Raw genomic sequence first — 23,369 nt, forward strand, 5'->3', positions numbered from 1 at the left:
TTGGGGTAGTGAATTTGGGGGCAATCTGGCTGGTTGTTCCTCCGATTCGGTTTCCGTTTGGCTTGTTAGGGGCTACTAGGTGCGTAGATTTGGGTGGGATTCCGTGCTCTTTCAGGGCTTATGGGAATGCCTCTGTGCGGGAGCACGGTGAAGCATAACCTTGTTTCTAACGATGGTTGGTGGGTGGTTGACCTCTGCTTTTTTAACACCATGAATCTGCCAACAATTTCGACCTTCCATGGTTCTCATATTCAGTGTTTATGTTCAGATTTCAATAGACTGTGGATTGGGAACGATTTATTCAATTCAATTGGATGTTTTGTTCAGAATTTGGGAATAATTTGTCATCTGTATCAATTGATAGATAGTTGTTCAGCAAGCAATCGAGAATGTCGTCAGTGCAGCTCTCTGGTGCGGGTGTTGCCGCGGTGGCCTTCAGCAACAATGGCCTGCGCCTCTCTCAGACGTCGGCACTAAGGGTGTGCTCTTCCAGGCGCTCATCTCGTAGCCTCGTTGTCAAGGCTGCCACTGTCGTCACCCCGAAGGTTAACAACTGTGGCAGTGCAAATGCATTATGCTTAGGGGGTTCTTATTTACACGATGCGGCAGGTGGTTACAGTTTGTTGACATAACTGCAGTATACATCACTCAAGCCTCTGGGAGACAGAGTGCTCGTGAAGCTTAGCGCAGCTGAGGAGAAGACCATTGGTGGAATTTTGCTTCCATCGTCCGCGCAGTCTAAGCCTCAGGGAGGTGAGATTGTGGCTGTTGGAGGGGGTAGAACCATTGGGGATAAGAAGGTGGAGGTCAGCATACCGGTAAATTCTTCTACTCTAGCTTTGGGAGTGCAGTTATTTGTATATCTTGATACATTTCTTACTCTGAGTACAAGTGGATATGGTGAGATAGGACCTTGCATCGAACTAATTTAAAAGCAATGCAAGGTGCATTACATGACCAGTAAGACCCATGTTGATGATGTGTTCTATCATGCCACACGACAGATGTGTAAGGCAGAGATATTCCCTTTTCCATGTGTTCAACTGAGAACCAAACATTGGCTGTGGATTTCTTATTTGGTTTAGTTAAAATATGAATATGGGCAAGGAGTTTATAGTCACACTAATTGTCCTGAAATGAAACAACGGAGCTGATTCAATAAAACATAATATGCATGGTTCAATAGGCATTTATCTAGCTTCACCGAGAAGCTAGATGGAGAAATGAATTTGTTTAGTCTATGGGTGTAGCCAAGGCTCAAGAAATCGGCAATAACCAGCCATATGGAAAAACAAGAATGCTAGCTGGACCACCGAATTTATGAGTTTAATGCACCAGCTAGTTACTACCAAAGCTGATGGTAGAGGTGAATATTGTGCTAACACTACAAAATACTGGTGCATCTTTTAATGTAGACTGGATCTCAAGTTGTATACTCAAAGTACGCTGGTACTGAGGTTGAATACAACAACTCCAAGCATCTTATTATGAAAGAGGATGACATCATAGGTATTCTTGAATCTGATGATGTCAAAGACATGAAGCCTCTCAATGACCGGATTCTGATCAAGGTATTTATAGCTAATGTCATGTCACTAAACAATTCTAGTGTATATTTAGAGAATTTCCCGTCAAGCTTATACTGGTCATGCACACCGGTTAACAATGCTTATCTATCTTGCATTTGTGCTAGGTTGCAGAGGCTTCAGACAAGACTGAAGCTGGTCTTATCCTCACCGAGACAACCAAGGAGAAGCCATCCATTGGAACAGTAAGTTAATTATCATTAGGTAGAAATCCGCGCTGAACAAGCAGGTCTTTAACCGATTCACCTCTAAATGCAGGTCGTAGCTGTTGGTCCGGGCTCTCTCGACGAGGAAGGCAAGAGGCAGCCATTGTCGGTGTCACCAGGCAGCACCGTCCTGTACTCCAAGTACGCAGGCGGTGAGTTCAAGGGAGCTGATGGCACGAACTACATTGTGTTGAGAGTGTCTGATGTGATGGCCGAGCTCTCTTAAGTGTGCGGTTTATTACTTTGTTTCAGTTTTGAGTTCACGATAGAGGCTAGCATGAGTGGTAAGATTGCTATGTGATAACCACTTGATGCTGTTTCGGATGATTATAGAATTGTATGAGCAAACCTGTTGTCCGGGTTAAAAACATTTACCGAATTTCTTTACAAAGAGAGCTTGATGCTGGTTTCCCCCTACTTCTGCATTATGTATGTACATTACTGCTTGGCTGATTGCCTATTGTTGTGGCACTATCTATGTGAAAGGGTCCTAGACATCTATCTTCCTGTGAGTGGGCTAAACATTAAGCAAACCTGGAGGATGTGGCTTATCAGAATGATTGCTCATTCTTCAGTGTTGAATCTAGGCTGCTGGTTGCTCAGGATGGTAGGAGAATTTGCTGTATAGGACAAAGGGGTCAGTAGCAGGTGTTGTTTAGTGGAGAGATGAGGCAATCTGTGACCTTTCGTCTGCTGCGGAGTAAGAGCGCAGCAGAGGGTGATGCGTCTGAGGGGAGTAAAGATGTGCAGTCCCCGTGACCTTGCCGCCAAAGAGTGCATGTTGTAATTCCAGCTATTCATAGATAATTCCTGGTGCCTTGTATGCCTATGCTATCAAATTCAAATCCCCAGTGAACAGAGAAGCAACAAATAAGACACTAGATGTGATTCAAATCCCTATGGAGAACAGAGAAGCCTTACTCCTTATAAAAGAATTGTGTGGCAGACTTGTTCCTTATAAAGAGTTGCACGGTAGACAGTGGCCTGAACTCACCGGTCCTCTGGTAGGTCAATGGCTAACAACCCTTTGGTTATGAACTGGGTCCTCTGGTTGGTCGGTTGCTGTGAGCTTTATAAATCTTTTAAACAAAATAATGAATGTCCTTACCCTTTTCCTTTTCCAAAAGGATTAATTTTGTTAATCTGCTAACCTCTACTTAAGATGGCGCACCTATTTATTTATTACAAATTTCACAAAAAATATATCCAACATTCTATCGTCAAAGAAAAAACACCAGATCAAGTAGAACCAACATCTCATAGAAACAATCATGTGGCGATCACAATGATGCTAATCTAGGAGTCACATGAAGTACCCACTTAAATTTAGTGGACCGGCTAGTTTGCACCAGAGGTGAATGTTATGCTAATACTTCAAAATACCTCTTTTTTATGTAGACCTGATCTCAAGTTGTATATTCAAAGTATGTTGTGACTGAAGTTGAATACAACAACTCCAAGCATCTCATTATGAAAGAGGATGACATCATTGGTATTCTTGAATCTGATGATGTCAAAGACATGAAGCCTCTCAATGACTGAGTTCTAATCAAGGTATTTATATCGAATGTCATGTCACTAATCAGTAGCGTATATTTAAATAATTTCCAGTCAATCTTGTATTGGTTGTATCTGCATAATGGTTAACAGTCCTACCTGTCTTACATTTGTGCTAGGTTGCCGAGGTTTCAGATAAGGCCGAAGCTGGCCTTATCCTCACCGAGACAACCAAGGAAAAGCCATCCATTCGAACAGTAAGTTATTGCCATTGGTTAAGAGTCTGCACTTTTTTTTCGACAAAGAAGAGTCTGCACTTAACTGGTACTCCCTCTGTTCGGAATTACTTGTCGCAGAAATGGATGTATCTAGATGTATTTTAGTTCTAGATACATCCATTTCCGAGACAAGTAATTCCGAACGAAGGGAGTAGGTGTTAAACTAATTCACCTCTTAATGCAGGTTGTAGCTGTTGGTCCGGGCTCTCTCGACGAGGAAGGCAAGAGGTAGCCATTGTCGTTGTCACCAGGTAGCACTGTGTTGTACTCCAAGTATGCAGGCGGTGAGTTCAAGGGAGCTGATGGCACGAACTACATTGTGTTGAAAGTGTCTTATGTGATGGCTGAGCTCTCTTAAGTATGCGGTTTATTACTTTGTTTTAGTTTTGAGTTCACGATAGAGGCAAGCATGAGTGGTAAGATTGCTATGTGATAACCACTTGATGCTGTTTCGGATGATTATAGAATTGTACTCCCTCCGTCCGAAAATACTTGTCATCAAAATGAATAGAAGGGGATGTATCTAGATGTATATTAGTTCTAGATACATCCCTTTTTATCCATTTTGATGACAAGTATTTTCGGACGGAGGGAGTATGAGCAAACCTGTTGTCTGGGTTAAAAACATTTACTGAATTTGTTTACAAAGGGAGCTTTATGCCTGTTTTCTCGTGCTTGGCTGATTGCCTATTGTTGTGGCACTATCTATGTGAAAGGGCCTAGACATCTATCTACCTGTGAGTGGGCTAAACAATAAGCAAAGCTGGAGGATTTGCCTTATCAGAATGATTGCTCATTCTTCAATGTTGCTTCTTCGAACCATCTAGCGACTATGCAACCTTATTTCCCTACGTGAACCAAATCTAGGCTGCTGGTTGCTCAGGATGGTAGGAGAATTTTCTGTATAGGACAGAGAGGTCATGTACATCTGATGTTTAGCGGATAGATGAGGCGAGATGAGACCCTCTGTCAGCAGCAGAGGAAGAGGGTGAGCACCTTTCAAAGCATTTGAGTAAGAGGATGGTGCGATTCAGCGGAGTAAGATGTTGAGGCCCAACGGCCTTGCAACAAGTGAGTGCATGTTGTAATTCCAACTATTCATAGATAATTCCTGGTTCCTTCCATGCCTATGCTATCAAATCAAATCCCTGGTGAACAGAGAAGCAACAAATAATACACCAGATGTGATTCAAATCCCTATGGAGAACAGAGAAGCCTTGCTCCTTATGAAAGAGTTGTGTGGCAGACTTGTTCCTTATAAAGAGTTGCGCGCTAGACAGCGGCGTGAAGTCATCAGTCCTCTGGTAGGTCAATGGCTCACAATCCTTTGGTTATGAACTAGGTCCTCTGGTTGGTCAGCCGCTGTGAGCTTTATAAATTCCTTTTAAAAAAATGATGAATTTTCTCGAAAGTACTCTTTTGCTCTCGAGCTCAGATGAGCTTGGATGAACAGTAAAATAAATAAAAAATCAAAGCATTCCGATTTGTGAAAGGTGCAACAAAAAAAATCAATGCTCTAAAATGCTTTCTAAAGTACCATTTTGGATAATGTAACGTCAACTGATTCAGTTTCCTTTTTGTGGGTGAAGACTCAGTTAATCCAGCGAAACTTCAAAGGGGTGGACTAATGAGATCTTTCTGTCTATCTGCTCAAGGTGTAACCGGAACCTTGGGTGAGATGGGGATCAGGGAGGTGGCTGCGCTATAGCCTCGAGACACCGGGCACTGAGCGTAATTAATTTTCTATTGAGCGTAAAACCAAACATAATTTGAGGTAATTTGTTACAAACTGACCAACCAAACACATATATGTATTCTTGAATCTGATGGTGTCAAAGACATGAAGCCTCTCAATGACTGGGTTCTCATCAAGGTATTTATATCGATTGTCATGTCACTAATCAGTAGCTTATATTGAAGGGATTTCCAGTCGATCTTGTACTGGTTGTATGTGTATAACGATTAACAAAGCTTATCTGTCCTGCATTTGTACTAGGTTGCTGAGGCTTTAGATAAGAGTGCAGCTGGTCACCTAGATAACCAAGGAGAAGACATCCATTGGAATAGTAAATTATCACCATTGTTAGAGTCTGTGCCAAACTAGTACTCCCTTTCGTAAACTAATATAAGAGCGTTTAGATTATTATTTTAGTGATCTAAACGCTCTTATATTAATTACGGAGGGAGTAGGTGTTTAACCAGTTCGCCTCTTAATGCAGGTCGTAGCTGTTGGTCCGTGCTCAATCGACGATGAAGGCAAGAGGCAGCCACTGTAGGTGTCACCAGGCAGCACTGTGATGTACTCCAAGTATGCAGGCGACAAGTTCAAGGGCACTGATGGCACAAACTACATTGTGTTGAGAGTGCAAATGTGATGGCCGAGCTCTCTTAAATGTGCGGTTTGTTACTTTGTTTCAGTTTTGTGTTCATAATGGAGGCGAGCATGAGGGTTGAGATTGCTCTGTGGTAATCGCTTGATGCTATTTCGGATGGTTATAGAATTGTATGAGCAAACCACTTGTCCGGGTTAAAAACATTTACCGAATATGTTTACAAAGTTAGTTTGATGCCTGTTTCCCCCTACTTATACATTATGTATGTACATTAGTGCTTAGCTGATTGCCGATTGTTGTGGCATTACTTCTGTGGAAGGTTCCTAGGCATCTCTCTTCCAGTGAGCGAGCTAAAAAGTGAGAAAGCCTAGAGGATCTGGTCTTTAGGCAAGTCTGATTGCTCATTCTTTAATGTTGCTTCTTTAAATTATCTAGGGACCAAATATATGCCGCTGGTTACTCAGGATGGCAGGAGAATTTGCCGTATAGGACAGCGTCATGATGTTGAACTGATGTTTAGCGGTGAGACGAGGCAAACTGGGACCTTTGGTCAGCAGCAGAGTAATAAGACGCCGACCTTTTGAAGCAGAAGAGTAGGTGGATGATGGAGGTCAGCGGAGTAAGATGTGGAGGTCGAGCACCATTGCGACCAGCGAATGCATGTTGTAATTCTAGCTACTCATGGGTAATTCCTGGTGCCTTCTATGCCTATGCTATCAAATTGAAATCTCTAGTGAATAGAGAAGCAACAAATAATACACTAAATGTGATTCAAATACATGGAATGAGTTATCCCTAAGGGGAGCTTTGCTCCTTATAAAAGAGTTGTGTGGCAGACTTGCTCCTTGTAAAGAGTTGTGCCGTAGATGGTGGTGTGAAGTCATCTGTCCTCCGGTAGATCAATTGCTAAAAATCCTTTGGTTATGAATTGGGTCCTCTGGTTGGTCAGCCGTTGCGAACTTTATATAGATCTTTTAAACAAAACAATCAACTTATTTGCCTTTGTTTTTCAAAAGGATTAATTCTGTTAAGCTTGCAACCTCTACTTCAAGATGACACACCTAGACAACAAATTATTTATTACAAAGTTCGCAAAAAATTTAGCCCAACATCAAAAGATAAAACACCTGCTTAATTAGAACCAACATCTCATAGAGTGACACTAATTTGGGAGTCATGAAGGATCCGTTTAAAATTATAAAATTAATGGAGCAGCTACTTTGCACTAAAGCTTATGTTAGAGGTGAATCCTATGCTAATACTTCAAAATACCCAGCTTGGACAGACGTTGAATACAACAACTCTAAGCATCTCATTATGAAAGAGGATGGGATCGTAGGTCTTCTTGAATCTGATGATGTCAAAGACATGAAGCCTCTCAATGACCGGGTGGTGATCAAGGTATTTATATCTAATGTCGTGTTACTAAACTATACTAGTGTATATTTCAAGAATTTTCAGTCAAGCTTGTACTGGTCATGCCTACCGGTTAACAATGCTTATCTATCTTGCATTTGTGCTAGGTTGCAGAGGCTTCGAACAAGACTGAAGCTGGTCTTATCCTCACCGAGACAACCAAGGAGAAGCCATCCATTGCAACAGTAAGTTAATTATCATTAGGTAGAAATCCATGTTGAACTAGCAGGTGTTTAACTGATTCACATCTAAATGCAGGTCGTAGCTGTTGGTCCGGGCACTCTCGACGAGGAAGGCAAGAGGCAGTCCCATTGTCGGTGTTACGAGGTAGCACCGTGCTGTACTCCAAGTACGCAGGCCGTGAGTTCAAGGAAGCTGATGGCACGAACTACATTGTGTTGAGAGTGTCGGATGTGACAGCTGAGCTCTCTTAAATGTGTGGTTTATTACTTTGTTTCAGTTTGAGTTCATGATAGAGGCTAGCATGAGTGGTAAGCTTGCTATGTGATAACCACTTGATGCTATTTCGGATGGTTGTAGAATTGTATAAGCAAACCTGTTGTCCGGGTTAAAAACATTTACTGATTTTTTTAGAAAGGAAGCCTGATGCATGTTTTCCCCTACTTCTACATTATGTATTTACATTAATGCTTGGCTGATGGCCTGATTTTTGTAGCGATATGATGATTTACAATAATATAGTCATGTTATTGAACTTTACTTCTATGAAGTGTTCCTTGTGATTGCATATTGTTACAGACATTTATCATCCTATCAGTGGGCTAAAAAGTTAGCACTTCTGGAGGATCGGGCCTGTAGGTGAGCTAGGAGGATCTGAGCTGCACTCAGGCCTATGATGCGCCTCAGGGGAGTAACATCTGGAGGCCCCATGACCTTGACGCTAGAGAATGCATGTTGTAATTCCAGTTATTCATAGATAATTCCTGGTGCCTTCTATGCCTATGCTATAAAATTCAAATCCCTAGTGAATAGAGAAGTGACAAATAATACACTAGATGTGATTCAAATCCCTATGGAGAACAGAGAAGCCTTACTCCTTATGAAAGAGTTGTGTGGCAGACTTGTTCCTTATAAAGAGTTGCGCGGTAGACAACGGCGTGAAGTCATCAGTCCTCTGGTAGGTAAATGGCTAACAATCGTTCGGTTATGAACTGGGTCCTCTGGTTGGTCAGCCGTTGTGAGATTTATAAATCTTTTAAACAAAATGATGAATTTCCTCGAAAGTATCCTTCTGTGCTCGAGCTCAAGTGAGCTCAGATGAACAGTAAAATCGAAAAGAAATTCAAAACGTTCTGAAAACTTTTTGGTGGTAAACTTTAACAAATGTTATAAGTGTTTGTAGATTTTCGTCATGAGATCACAATCGTGAAAGGCGTGGCAAAAAAAAAGCAGTGCTCCAAAATGCTTTTGAAAGTAGCATTCTGGATAATGTAATGTCAACTGATTCCTTTTTTTGCGGGTGAAGATTCAGTTAATCCAGAGAAACTCCAAAGGTGTGGACTGATGAGATGTTTCTGAATGTCTGCTCAAGGTGTAACCGGCACCTTGGGTGAGATGGGGATCAGGGAGGTCGCTGCACTGTAGCCCCGAGGCGGAGGGGAATGCGAAGGAGAGCTATTGTTGGGGGGAAACCACTCACGGAAGAAGATGTCGCTTTCCCTTTACACCGGGCATTGAGCGTAATCAATTTTCTATTGAGCGTACCCCATTACATTCCTATCAAACCAAACTGAATTTGAGGTAATTTGTTAACAAATTACCCTACAAACTAACCAACTAAACACATATATGTATTCTTGAATCTGGTGGTGTCGAAGACATGAAGCCTCTCAATGACTGGGTTCTCATCAAGGTATTTATATCAATTGTCATGTCACTAATCAGTAGCTTATATTGAAGGAACCTCCAGTCGATCTTGTACTGGTTGTATGTGCATAATGATTAACAAAGCTTACCTATCATGCATTTGTGCTAGGTTGCCGAGGCTTCAGACAAGACTGCAGCTGGTCATCAAGATAACCAAGGAAAAGATATTCATTGGAATAGTAAGTCATCACCATTGGTTAGAGTCTGCGCCAAACTAGTAGGTGTCTAATCAGTTCACCTCTTAATGCAGGTCATAGCTGATGGTCCGGGCTCACTCAACAATGAAGGCAAGAGGCAGCCACTGTCAGTGTCACCAGGCAGCATTGTGCTGTACTCCAAGTAACCAAGGGCACTGATGGCACAAACTGCATTGTGTTGAGACTGCCAGATCGATGTGATGGCTGAGCTCTCTTAAGTGTGCGGTTTGTTACTTTGTTTCAGTTTTGAGTTCACAATGGAGGCAAGCATGAGAGTTGAGATTGCTATGTGGTAGTCACTTGAATGCTATTTCGGATGGTTACAGAATTGCATGAGCAAAGCACTTGTCCGAGTTAAAAACATTTACTGAATATGTTTACAAAGAAGTTTGATGCATGTTTCCCCCAACTTCTGCATCATGTATGTACATTAGTGCTTAGCTGATTGCCTATTGTTGTGGCATTACTTCTATGAAAGGTTCCTATACATCTAGTATCTTTGTTCTGTAAGTGGGCTAAGCAGTAAGCAAGCCCGGTGGATCATGTTTATCAGAATGATCGCTCATTCCTCAATGTTGCTTCTTCAAACCATCCAACGACAATGCAACCTTATTTCCCTGAGTGAACCAAATCTAGGCTGCTGGTTGCTCACGATGGCAAGAGAATTTGCCGTATAGGACAGCATGGTGACGCAGAGCTGATGTTTAGCGGTAAGATGAGAAGAACTGGGTCCTTTGGTCAGCAGCAGAGAAATGGGATGCTGACCTTTTGAAGCAGCAGAGTAAGTGGATGACGCGGGTTAGCGGATTAAGATGTGGAGGCTGAGCACCATTGTGACCAGCGAGTGCATGTTGTAACTCCAGCTACTCATAGGTAATTCCTGGTGCCTTCTATGCCTATGCTATCAGATTCAAATCTCTTGTGAACAGAGAAGCAACAAATAATAAACTAAATGTGATTGGAATGCATGAAATGAGTTATCCCTAAGGGAAGCTTTGCTCCTTATAAAAGAGTTGTATGGCAGACTTGCTCCTTGTAAAGAGTTGTGCCGTAGACGGTGGTGTGAAGTCATCTGTCCTCTGGTAGGTCAATGGCTAAAAATCCTTTGGTTATGAATTGGGTCCTCTGGCTGGTCTGCCGTTGCAAACATTATAGATCTTTTAAACAAAATAATTAGTTTACTTGCCTTTATTTTTCAAAAGGATCAATTTTGTTAAGCTTCCAACCTCTCCTTCAAGATGACACACCTAAACAACAATTTATTTATTACAAAGTTCACAAAAAATTAAGCAAAACAGCAAAAGAGAAAACACCAGCTTAATTAGAACCAACATCTCATAGAAACTAATCAAGTGACACTAATTTGGGAGTCACATGAAGGATCCATTTCAAATTATAAAATTAATGCACCAGCTACTTTGCACTAAATCCTATGTTAGAGGTGAATCTTATGCTAATACTTCGAAATACCCCGTGTACTTTTTATGTAGAACGGATCTCAAGTTGCATATTCAAAGTATGCTCGGACAGACGTTGGATACAACAACTCTAAGCTTGCCGTTATGAAAGAGGATGCCATCATAGGTATTCTTGAATCTGATGATGTCAAAGACATGAAGCCTCTCAATGACCGGGTGCTGATCAAGGTATTTATATATAATAATGTTGTGTAACTAAACTATACTAGTGTATATTTAGAGAATTTTTAGTCAAGCCTGTACTGGTCATGCACACCGGTTAACAATGCTTATCTATCTTGCATTTGTGCTAGGTTGCAGAGGCTTCAGACAAGACTGAAGCTGGTCTTATCCTCACCGAGACAACCAAGGAGAAGACATCCTTATTGGAACAGTAAGTAATTATCATTAGGTAGAATCTGTGCTGAACTACCGGGTGTTTAACCGATTCACCTATAAATGCAGGTTGTAGCTATTGGTCCGGGCTCACTTGACGAGGAAGGCAAGAGGCAGCCACTGTCGGTGTCACCAGGAAGCACTGTGCTGTACTCCAAGTACGCAGGCGGCGAGTTCAAGGGCGCTGATGGCACAAACTACATTGTGTTGAGAGTGTCAGATGTGATGGCTGAGCTCTCTTAAGTGTAGGCTTTGTTACTTTGTTTCAGTTTTGAGTTCAAAATGGAGGCAAGCAGGAGGGTTGAGATTGCTATGTGGTAATCACTTGATGCCATTTCAGATGGTTATACAATTGCATGAGCAAACCACTTGCACGGGTTAAAAACATTTACCGAATATGTTTACAAAGGAAGTTTGATGCCTGTTTTCCCCTACATCTACATTATGTATGTACATAAAGCTTAGCTGATTGCCTATTGTTGTGGCATTACTTCTGTGAAAGGTTCCTAAGCATCTATCTTTCTACGAGTGGGCTAAAGAGGAAGCAAACCTTGAGGATCTGGCTTATCAGAATGAGTGCAAACCATCTATTGACCATGCAACCTTATTTCCCTAAGCTACCAAATCTATGTTGCTGGCTGCTCAGGATGGCAGGAGAATTGGGTGTATAGGACATCTATATATGCCTAGTGGGGTTGTGTTTTAGTGGGGAGATGAGGCGAACTGGGACCTTTTTTCAGCAGCGGAGTAAGAGGATGAGGAATTTGTGAAGCAGCAGTGTAAGAGGGTGATGGGTTGGCGGAGTAAGATGGGGAAGCCCAACAGTCTTGTGATCAGAGACTGCACGTTGTTATTTAAGCTATTCATAGATAATTCCTGGTGCCTTTTATGCCTATGCTATCAAATTCAAATCCCTGGTGAACATAGAAGCAACAAATAATACTTATGTGATTCTAATACATGAAATGAGTTATCTAAGGGAAGTCTTGCTCCTTATAAAAGAGTTGTCTGGCGGATTTGCTCCTTATAAAGAGTTCTGCAATAGATGGTGGTGTGAAGTCATCCGTCCTCCGGTAATTCAATGGCTAAGAATCCTTTGGTTATAAACTGGGTCCTCTGGTTGGTTGGCCACTATGAAATTTATAAATCTTTTATAAACAAAATAATGAATTTACTTGCCTTTTTTCCCAAAAGGATTAATTTTGTTAAGCTTCCAACCTCTACTTCAAGATGACACACCTAGCCAACAAATTATTTATTTATTACAAAGTTTACAAAAAAATAAAGCCCCAAATACAAGCTTAAGTAGAACCAACATCTCATAGAAACTAGTCATGTGCCGATCACAGTGATGCTAATTTTTAGAAGCCACATGAAGGATTCATTTAAATTTAATGCACCACCTAGTTTGCACTAAAGCTTATGTTAGAGGTGAATCTCTACTCCTAATGTCTGAGTTGGTAGAATAGTATCCACGGTTTATTTTCGTCCCACCACTTTCAACCGTTTTATTTCACTGGTTTTTTTCGTCCCCTCCCCCCACCCCACCGATTTAGTTCCGCATCACCCTATTACACAACGAAAAAAATCTGAACGGATCAGAACTTTCCATGCTAGCGAAAGTTATTTAGCAATATCTTTATGTGAAAGAATCAATCACGATCAATCTCTAAAGGTCAAATCTAAATTAATTAGCCTTACCATAAATTACTCAATCACATTAATTAAGGAACAAATAACCGTGCGTATGAGCATTAATCGCTCAATCACATTAATTAGCCTTACCAAGAGGAACGAGGGCGGCGGTGACCGGCTGCGCGAGAGGTCGATCTGGTCGCGCCTTCCCACCACCGACCGCGCCGCGTCGTTGTCGGAGGGCCACCCTGCCGCTGCCGGGGACTCACCAGGTCGAAGCACGCCACCACGCCGCCACTCTTCTGTCTCTCCCTACTCGCCTCTTGCGGCCAAGGAGCGCCCCAACCTCGACATGTCGCTCGCATGGCTCCCATGGTGCCGCCCCGCATAGCTCCTTGCTGAGTGCCGCAGGTCATGATGCCCGCCGATTCGATCTGCACGGCCTACCCCACCCCTGCTTGCCGGGGATGCCTCCTTCCGTTGTCCTCATGCTCGTCACCGGTCACCTCTCTACCTTCGGCCGACCTCCACTAACGGCTCTGCCTGTGCCTCGATCCCATGCACCATGGCCGCTTGGATGGCCAACCACCGTACACAGGCAACTGCCGTGCTATGTATCCTCGACCACTATTGTTGTTTTTCTAAAGATATTCTTATTCCATTTGCACCAACCTTGCGGTTTAGTAACATGAACGTCTTTGTTTCTTCTACTACAATGACAGGATAAGAGTACCTTATCCTTTCAGCGGGGTGCTCCAACTTTTGATGCTGGTGAAGCTTTTGCAATGATGGCTGCATCCTCCATCATTTGTTAGTCTCCGTTGGAGGTTTAATTAAAATGAGGTAGATATGCTAGATTCTTTTGTCAAATAAAAACATGACTATCTACTTTGCTTGTCAGGACCAAGATCTCTAGCTATCAATGAAATTTTGAGAGTAGTTTTTGTTGCCTTTGTGTAACCCTAATAGCAGCTTCTTGGAGGGTTCAGATGTGTGGCAAAGGATTTCAATTTTTCTGTTTACACAAAGGAAACTCGAATAAGGTTCAGATTTCTCATGCTCGGTTCTGTGCTCTCAAGGTTACATAGACAAAAATGCCTCCTATTTACACAAAGGTAACCCCAGGAAGGTTTAAATTTCTCATGACAGCTTCTTGGGCATTTCATGCTTGTGCCATCTTATTAGGAAAATGTAGTTTGCCTGATGATGCTCGACGCTTTTATCGATTAGCACATGCTCAGTTTTAGCTCATAAACTACATGGCAAAAGCTAATTTTGATGGGTCTGATGCAAATAATTTTCATCTTCAGACATGCCTTGAGTTGATTATTTAATCCTTTTATAAGAATCTATCTAGCTTTGTATTGTTGCAGTTTCATTATATATCCACTTACCTATGCATCTAAAGATTCAACAATGTACAATCCACCATCAGTCTTGGGACTACAAATTGTTTCTTCATTCCTCCGTGTTGCACTGTAGGTACTAAGGGGTCGAGGTCGTATGTTCGTCGAGGCATCAATACACTTCACTTTCATTTTCATTTTCCCTTTTCCGTTCTTGCATTCATTTCTTCTTCACGAACCTCTCTTCCCGCTGCTTTAATATGGTTCTGATTGGTGCCCTACATCTTCCAAGATATATGGATTTTGGTCGAGGCAGTCATCACATAAATAAAATGCTAACATCCTCTCAATTTCTAAATGGATTTGTTGAATTGCCTTTCTCTTTGTTGGATTAGATACCTGATTTTTTTGTTGTCCTTGAAGCAAATACCATGACTTGAGATTGAAGTTTTCGAAGATACAAAAGGTTGATAGAAAGAGTATACACTGATTTCAGCTGCGGACACTTAAGAGCTGAGGCTCTCCCTGATAGGTAACTCAACTTTCAACATATTCATTGCAGAAGCAGAAACAACGGGATACATGACCTGAATACTTGCATTCTGACTTGTTTTTGCCCGTGCCTCAAATTGGAATGATGTCCATGCTGTTGACCTCTACAAGTTACCCACACTTCAGGTAACCCAAGGGTTGGAACCCCAACAATTTAGGTAATATGAGAAAATTAGACTGCTTGGGTCATGTTGGTCAATAGAGTAATTAGCATGTTGGTTTTGTTTTGAGATGATGTAAACTTGATGTATAGAGTACTAACATAGATCCTTTTTCTTTCAACATGTATCTTTATTGCATATATTTGAAGTAATATATTTATGTCTAAGTGTATGTGGTGAGTTCATTCCTCTTGCGTGAAAGTCTTCTGTGATTACCCTATTGATTCCTCTATGCTTTATTAATGTCTTTTTTTTCGTTTTATCGTTTTTCCCCTATACTATTTTGTAGAGGGTTCTACTCTCCTTCTTGAGGCAAGTGTGGATGTAATGGATACTGATTGTGGTTGTTCGGACAAAAATATTGCGTCCAAACATTATTGAGTACTGATGGTGAGACTTTCCATTTCTTTATCTTTTTTCCTTTTAATCAAGAACAATGCTTAGAGCTTACATGGTTGTCCAAATTTAGATATGTAAAAGAGAAATATTGATGGCAATGATCAGTGTGGAATATGATAGTTACAGAGTTCTTCCTCAGTTATTATTCAGCAAAGATTGGACGCGTGTGATTTGTTCTACTACCAAGTCAATCTTGGTCCATATTGTCGGAGTTTTCTTATTGAGTTTATTTTGTTGCTATTAGTATTTTTCATTTATGCAGAGGCCTGGTGTAATGATTTAAACCTTTTAAGTAATAAATCCACCCTTCATCGAAAAAATAGTATTTTCATTTAAACTGGAAGTTTATGAAGAAGGGGCTTTGTTGAAATGCATGAATTTGTTTTCATATTTTCTTTGGAAGAATGAGATGACCAGGAACATTATCAAGTTTGTAGTTGTTCATCGCCTCATCCTTAAAAAAAGGTTGTAGCTGCTCACGTAATATTCACACATGATTGGTGGCATGGCAGTGGCCGGCGGAAGCAAGCTTCTATTTGACACAGAAATCTCATTTTTCTAGCTACTACAAGAAATCATGGAGCAGTTGGTAGGATTATGGCGGATCCTACACATGTGTTACATGTGTTTCTCTCTACTTTGTGCTCCTGATTTGTTTTCCCTACGATATGGTGGATTAATGTATATTCTTCTGAAGTCATAGTACATTCATCGTCTGTATATATGTTTGTATGCTGCAAACCAGAGTCCGGCAAGCAGCAGCTGATTTCTTCATTTGCTATCTTTATATTCTTCAAAGAAATTAAATTTCTTATCTTGCACCTGAGATGAACCTACAATCTAGAGCACAAGGAAACTATAGATCATTTTTTCTATTGCTTCTGCGAACTTAAGTTATGGCTTTCAGAAGTATTTAAACATCATGTCCTTTATATGGTTGTCTACCTTTGCAAAATAATCAATTGAGCTATCAAACATAATATAGGACACAAAAATAGAAGTGTATGAGCATGTAGTGTATAGTTGGGGAGATTAGGGGAATGTACTGACAAGTGACAAGCATATTTCCTTTCGTCCTCGATGCTGCTTCCTTAGCTCACACAGTAGTTCTCTTAATATGTATCATACTCAATTTGATTGGCAGGCTTCAGGTAATTTGTGTTCATGTGGTAAGATCAACGGACCTGTACTGCTACGAATTACATCACAGACTATGTGCTACTTTATTAATTGTAGTTTCTTTGTTCAGTTAGTTCTCCGGAGAAAAACCACTTCTTCTCCCGATGTATATGTTTCTTGGCAAAATTTGCTGTGATACTAATCTTCCAAAGATTGTTGTAAGAAATAACTATATTTACTATCTTATCTCACTAGTGGGCTAACTCTATAAAAGAACTAATAAGGAGATTTCTTAGCAGCACTTTATATGTTTGGAGCAGTGAGATAATTTTAGCATATATGACATATATGAATTTCTTTCTCTTGCCTTTCCTGATTTCGTTTTCCCCTCCATTTTTTTCAGGTTCCAAGGTTTGGCCGCAACTAGCTTGATTTGGAGACATTTGCAGTTAGGAGTTAAACTTTGGTTTGGAGGCATTGAGCTTTGGCTATAACTAGCTTTGTTACTTGGTATATCTCTGTCGGTGTTCAGGTAAACACTATCTACCACATTGTTTAATCTGGGGTTTACTCTAGTGCCAAGTGTACTATATTGCTAGATTTAACTCTAATCTATGAGTTGCTCTGTATCTATTTCGGAATAAATGGTTCATACTAGGATTTAATTAGTGATCTTACTTCTGTTGCTTCTTGGCGACTATGAAATATATTGCATTTTCATGGAAGCAGGAGCCGGGTAGTTGTGGAGTGGGTCATGGGAGAGGCGGTCGGCGAGCGCGGGATGGACGGGAAGGTGATTCCTGTGATGGCGACCATGCCGGCGGGCAGGGCAGGGTCGATCGTGGCAATCATGGTGTTTCCGAGGGAGAGCGAGGCATCTGCCATCGCGCAGCTAAAGAAGTCGATGCTCGGGTGAGGTTGGCCACCGTGGCCGCGTGAAAGCTAACGGACTTAAAGGCCGGTGACAGGTTCGCCGTCGTCGCACCATCTCTCAACTTGGTGGAGACGCGAAAGGAGAGCCGTGGCGCCATGAAGACCTCGACGCATGCTACCGTGACCACGACCAGGCCATTGTGCTGGTAATAAAGATACTTTTTTTGTGGGGCGCTGGTAATAAAGATACTAATTGTATACATTTCCCCAGCTTCGAAAACATTAGATAAATATCCAACTTATTATTGAAAAATCTTGATTCAACATAAATGAAACCTTCCTATATACAATGAGCTTCAGAAACATTAGATAAATATCCAACTTATTATTGAAAAATCTTGATTCAAGATAAATGGAACCTTTCCTATATACAATGAGCTTATTATTGAAGGTTCCATCGATTGTGCTATTATTGCTGAAATAAGAGGCTTATGTGAATTTGTCAATCTTTTTGTACCTTGTAATAGTGATTGCCAGTCTTTGTGTACCTTGTGATAGTGACTGTCAATCTTTGTGTACCTTGTAATAGTGACACGTGGATGCGTGAAGTTGAGTGATACCCCCTCCGTAAAAAGTATAAGAGCATTTAGATCGGAAAGTCAATGTGGCTCCTGGGAGCATATGCTTCCGAGGCCAAATTTTCTTTGAAAAATAATTCAAGACAAAATTTGTTTGTATACTTATTCACATCCAAGTGCCACCTGCAAATTTGGAGGAAAAAAGCTTAAACATTTTGGCTTGTGCAAAAAAAAATTGAACACCAAAAGTTACCCCAAAATGTCAGCCCAAATTTGTTTTTTTGGCCGATGAAACACCACCGCTCCGCTTCGCATGAAATTGCCATGCATGCTTGCAACACAAACACAAACATCTACAAAAAAAATCAGAATTTTTTGAATACATTTAATATAATTTTTTGCGTTACTCCAGTTATCAGTTCTTGGGTGGCGATTGATTTCGCTGGTTAAGGAGATATGAAGGTTGCCCAGAAGGAAAAAAAAGTGAAGACAATTTATATTCGTCGTTGCATGATGAAAACTGGATGTAACCATGTTTAACTCGTATTTCTAAGTTAGAAGAATAATTTGATTAACGTGTGCATATTTTTATTATTCCGTAGCAACGTATGGGTATTCGGCTTTTGCCCGTAGCAACGCATGGGCATTCTACTAGTATTATGCTAATACTTCAAAACACCCCATGTATTTTTTATGTAGACCGGATTTCAAGTTGTGTATTCAAAGTATGTTGGGACCAAGCTTGAATACAAAAATTCCAAGCATCCCATCATGAAAGAGGATGACATCAAATATATGTATTCTTTAATCTAATGATGTCAAATAAGCATCTGAATGACCGAGTTCCCATCAAGGTATTTATATTGAATGTCATGTCACTAGTCAGTCGTGTACATTTAAGGAATTTCTAGTCGATCTTGTACAGGTTGTATGTGCATAATGGTTAACAGTGCTTATCTGTCCGACATTTGTGCTAGGTTGCCGAGGCTTTAGATAAGACTAAAGCTGGTGTTATCCTCACCGAGACAACCAAGGAGAAGCCATCCATTGGAACAATATGTTAATTATCATTACGTAGAAATCTGTGCTGAACTAGCAGGTGTTTAACCGATTCACCTATATATGCAGGTTGTAGCTGTTGGTCTGGGCTCTCTCGACAAGGAAGGCAAGAGGCAACCATTGTCGGTGTCTCCACGCAGCACCGTGCTATACTCCAAGTACGCAGGTGGCGAGTTCAAGGGAGCTGATGGCACGAACTACATTGTTTTGAGAGTGTCTGATGTGATGGTTGAGCTCTCTTAAGCGTCTGGCTTATTACTTTGTTTTAGTTTTGAGTTGACGATAGAGGCTAGCATGAGTGGTAAGATTGCTATGTGATAACCACTTGATGTTGTTTCAGATGATTATAGAATTGTATGAGCAAACCTGTTGTCTGGGTTAAAAACATTTACCGAATTGTTTACGGAGGGAGCTTGATGCCGGTTTCCCTCTACTTCTACATCATGTATGCACATTAGTGCTTAGCCGATTGCCTATTGTTGCACTACTTATGTGGAGGGTTCCTACACATCTATCTTCCTATGAGTGGGCTAAATAGTAAGCAAACCTGGAGGATCTGGCTTATCAGAATGATGTCACATTCTTCAATGTTGCTTTTTTGAACCATCTATCGACTAATAATAACAGGATATATCTTCTTTTCATCAAGATAAGCATATTTCAAAGTACCAGGCAATTGCGTAAGCTCAAACACGGGGTCACCCTTGGGCGGAGGAGGATCCCCAAGGATTTCAACAGGCAAGTTGTGTTTTAAAACAGGCATTTGGTTAAAGAATATTTCATCTAATTCCTTTCTTTCATTTATAAACATATCATTTTCATGGTCTAGCAGATATTGTTCGAAAAGATCAGTAGGAGGCACAACAATAGAAGTAAGACCAATAATTTCATTCTTACTAGGCAACTCTTTATCATGGGGTTGCCTACGAAATTTAGAGAAATTAAAATCATGAGACACATCCCCAAAACTTATAGTAATAGTTTCTTTCTCACAATCGATCTTAGCATTAACAGTGTTCAAGAAAGGTCTACCAACTATAATGGGACAAAAATCATCTTGTGGGGAAACAAGAACAAGAAAATCAGTAGGGTATTTTATTTTCCCACACAAGATTTCAACATCTCTAACAATCCCAATTGGTGATATAGTATCTCTATTGGCAAGCTAAATAGTAACATCAATTTCTTCTATCTCAGCAGGTGCACTATCATTCATAATTTCTTGATATAAAGTAAAAGGAATTGCACTCACACTAGCACCCACATCACATAAGCCATGATAACGATGATCTCTTATTTTAACAGAAACAACATGCATGCCAACAACAGGTGTATGTTTGTCTTTTTCATCGGGTTTGGCAATTCTAGCAGCTTCATCATAGAAGTAAATAACATGCCCATCAATATTATCCACCAAGAGATCTTTAACCATAGCAATATTAGGTTCAACTTTAGTTTGTTCAAGGGGCGTAGGTGTTCTAGTATAACTCTTACAACCACAGTTGAAGCTTTAGCATGTTCCTTTATTCTAACAGGGAAATGTGGTTTCTCAATGTAAGCAGTAGGAACAACAGGATCAATATTATAAGTAATAGTTTCTTTTTCAACTTTAATAGGTTATACTACTTTTACTTCAATGGGAGGCTAATATTTAAACCACTTCTCTTTAGGGAGATCAACATGCGTAGTAAATGATTCACAAAAAGAAGCTACTATCTCAGAGTCAAGTCCATATTTAGTGCTAAATTCACGAAAAGTATCGGTATCCATAAAAGATTTAACACAATCAAACTTAAGGTTTATACCTGACTCATTACCTTCATCGAGTTCCCAATCTTCATAGTTGCATTTAGTTCTTTCCAATAAATCCCATTTGAATTCAATAGTCTTCTTCACAAAAGAACCAGTACAAGAAGTATCGAGTATGGATTGATCATTACAAGAAAGCCGAGCATAAAAATTCTGAATAATGATTTCTCTTGAGATCTCATGATTGGGGAATGAATATAACATTGACTTAAGCCTCCCCCAAGATTGAGCGATACTTTCTCCTTCACGAGGCCAAAAATTATAAATGTAATTCTGATCACGATGAACCAGATGCATAGGATAAAACTTTTGATGAAATTCCAATTTCAATCGACTGTAGTTCCATGATCCAATATCATCACATAGCCTATACCATGTCAATGCCTTCTCCTTAAAAGATAAAGGGAAGACCTTCTTCTTGACCTCATCCTCGGGCAAACCAGCAAGCTTAAATAATCCACAAACTCCATCCACATAGATTAGGTGCATATCAGGATGTAATGTTCCATCTCCTGCATAAGGATTAGCCAGCAGTTTCTCTATCATACCCGAAGGAATTTCATAATAAATATTTTCAGTAGGTTCAATAGCTTGAGGGGAAACTCTTTTCTCTTCCTGTCGGGGTGAAGATACCCCGAACAAATCCCTCAAAGGATTATTTTCCATAGCAACAAGTGACAGTAAATTTCAGCACACTATATAAATGTTTCCTTACCAAATTCCACTTACCAAAGGCGATGCACTCCCTGGCAACGGCGCCATAAAAGAGTCTTGATGACCCACAACTATAGGGGATCTATCGTAGGCCTTTTGATAAGTAAGAGTGTCAAACCCAACGAGGAGCAGAAGGAAATGACAAGTGGTTTTCAACAAGGTATTCTCTGCAAGTACTGAAATTATCGGTAACATATAGTTTTGTGGTAAGATAATTCGTAATAGGTAACAAGTAACAAAGGTAACCAGGGTGCAGCAAGGTGGACCAATCCTTTTTGTAGCAAAGGACAAGCCTGGACGAACTCTTATATAAAGCAAAGCACTCCCGAGGACACATGGGAATTACTGTCAAGCTAGTTTTCATCATGCTCATATGATTCACGTTCGTTACTTTGATAATTTGATATGTGGGTGGACCGGTGCTTGGGTGCTGCCCTTAATTGGACAAGCCTCCCACTTATGATTAACCCCTCTCGCAAGCATCCGCAACTACGAAAGAAGAATTAAGATAAATCTAACCATAGCATTAAACATATGGATCCAAATCAGCCCCTTACGAAGCAACACATAAACTAGGGTTTAAGCTTCTATCACTCTAGCAACCCATCATCTACTTATTATTTCCAAATGCCTTCCCCTAGGCCCAAATCATGGTGAAGTGTCATGTAGTCGACGTTCACATAACACCACTAGAGGAGAGACAACATACATCTCATGAAAATATCAAACGAATACCAAATTCACATGATTACTTATAACAAGACTTCTCCCATGTACTCAGGAACAAACGTAACTACTCACAAAGCATATTCATATTCATAATCAGAGGAGTTTAATTATCATTAAGGATCTGAACATATGATCTTCCACCGAATAAACCAACTAGCATCAACTACAAGGAGTAATCAACACTACTAGCAACCCGCAGGTACCAATATGAGGTTTTGAATCAAAGATCGGATACAAGAGATGAACTAGGGTTTGGAGAGGAGATGGTGCTGGTGAAGATTTTGAGATTGACCGCCTCTCAATGAGAGGATCGTTGGTGATGATGATGGCTTCGATTTCCCCTCTGGGAGGGAAGTTTCCCCGGTAGAACAGCTCCACCGGAGTCCTAGATTGGTTCTGCCCAGGTTCTGCCTCGAGACGGCGATGCTTCATCCCGAAAGCTTCCTCTTGATTTTTTCCAGGTCAAAACACATCATATAGAAGAAGATGGGCATTGGGGGCCTGCCAGGTGGGCCACATGGCAGGGGGGCATGCCCAGGGGGGTAGGACGTGCCCCCACCCTTGTGGATCCCCTCTGGTATTTTCTTCGCCCAATATTTTTTATATATTCCAAAATAATTCTCATAAATTTTCAAGACTTTTGGAGTTGTGCAGAAGAGGTCTCTAGGATCTGCTCCTTTCTAGTCTCTAGGATCAATCATAGTCCTTTCGATAAGTAAGAGTGTCAAACCCAATGAGGACTGCTATGACTTGAGCTTGCGTTGGTTTTCCTTGAAGAGGAAAGGGTGATGCAGCAAAGTAGCGTAAGTATTTCCCTTAGTTTTTGAGAAACAAGGTATCAATCCAGTAGGAGGCTCCTCAAAAGTCCCATGCACCTACACAAACAAACAAGAACCTCGCAACCAACACAATAAAGGGGTTGTCAATCCCTTCCCGGCCACTTGCGAAAGTGAGATCTGATAGAGATAATATGATAAGATAAATATTTTTTGGTATTTTTATGATATAGATTGGAAAATAAAAGATGCAAATAAAAGTAGATGGTAAACTTATATGATAAAAGATAGACCCGGGGGCCATAGGTTTCACTAGTGGCTTCTCTCAAGATAGCATAAGTATTACGGTGGGTGAACAAATTACTG

General features: G+C 40.7%; 1 protein-coding gene and 2 pseudogenes across 3 annotated transcripts in view; all 3 read left to right on the top strand.

Annotated features, from left to right (window-relative positions):
- LOC119336586 (20 kDa chaperonin, chloroplastic-like) overlaps nt 1-2,213 on the top strand; it is a 2,940-nt gene extending 727 nt beyond the window's left edge. For 2 of the 3 annotated variants that reach the window (XM_037608630.1, XM_037608631.1), the window contains exons 2-6: nt 365-545; nt 639-818; nt 1,416-1,571; nt 1,694-1,771; nt 1,845-2,213. In XM_037608630.1, the coding sequence (XP_037464527.1) occupies nt 390-545; nt 639-818; nt 1,416-1,571; nt 1,694-1,771; nt 1,845-2,018 (744 nt within the window). In that variant the 5' untranslated portion in view covers nt 365-389 and the 3' untranslated portion in view covers nt 2,019-2,213. The remainder of the gene's footprint in view (nt 1-364; nt 546-638; nt 819-1,415; nt 1,572-1,693; nt 1,772-1,844) is intronic. The other variant, XM_037608633.1, reaches the window with a different exon arrangement.
- A 478-nt stretch (nt 2,214-2,691) lies between these two features.
- Nucleotides 2,692-7,750, top strand: LOC119338657 (annotated as a pseudogene).
- A 1,379-nt stretch (nt 7,751-9,129) lies between these two features.
- LOC119338659 lies at nt 9,130-9,618 on the top strand (annotated as a pseudogene).
- The last annotated feature ends 13,751 nt before the right edge of the window (nt 9,619-23,369 follow it).

The sequence above is a fragment of the Triticum dicoccoides genome, chromosome 7B (assembly GCF_002162155.2).
Source record: "Triticum dicoccoides isolate Atlit2015 ecotype Zavitan chromosome 7B, WEW_v2.0, whole genome shotgun sequence".
NCBI lineage: Eukaryota > Viridiplantae > Streptophyta > Magnoliopsida > Poales > Poaceae > Triticum > Triticum dicoccoides.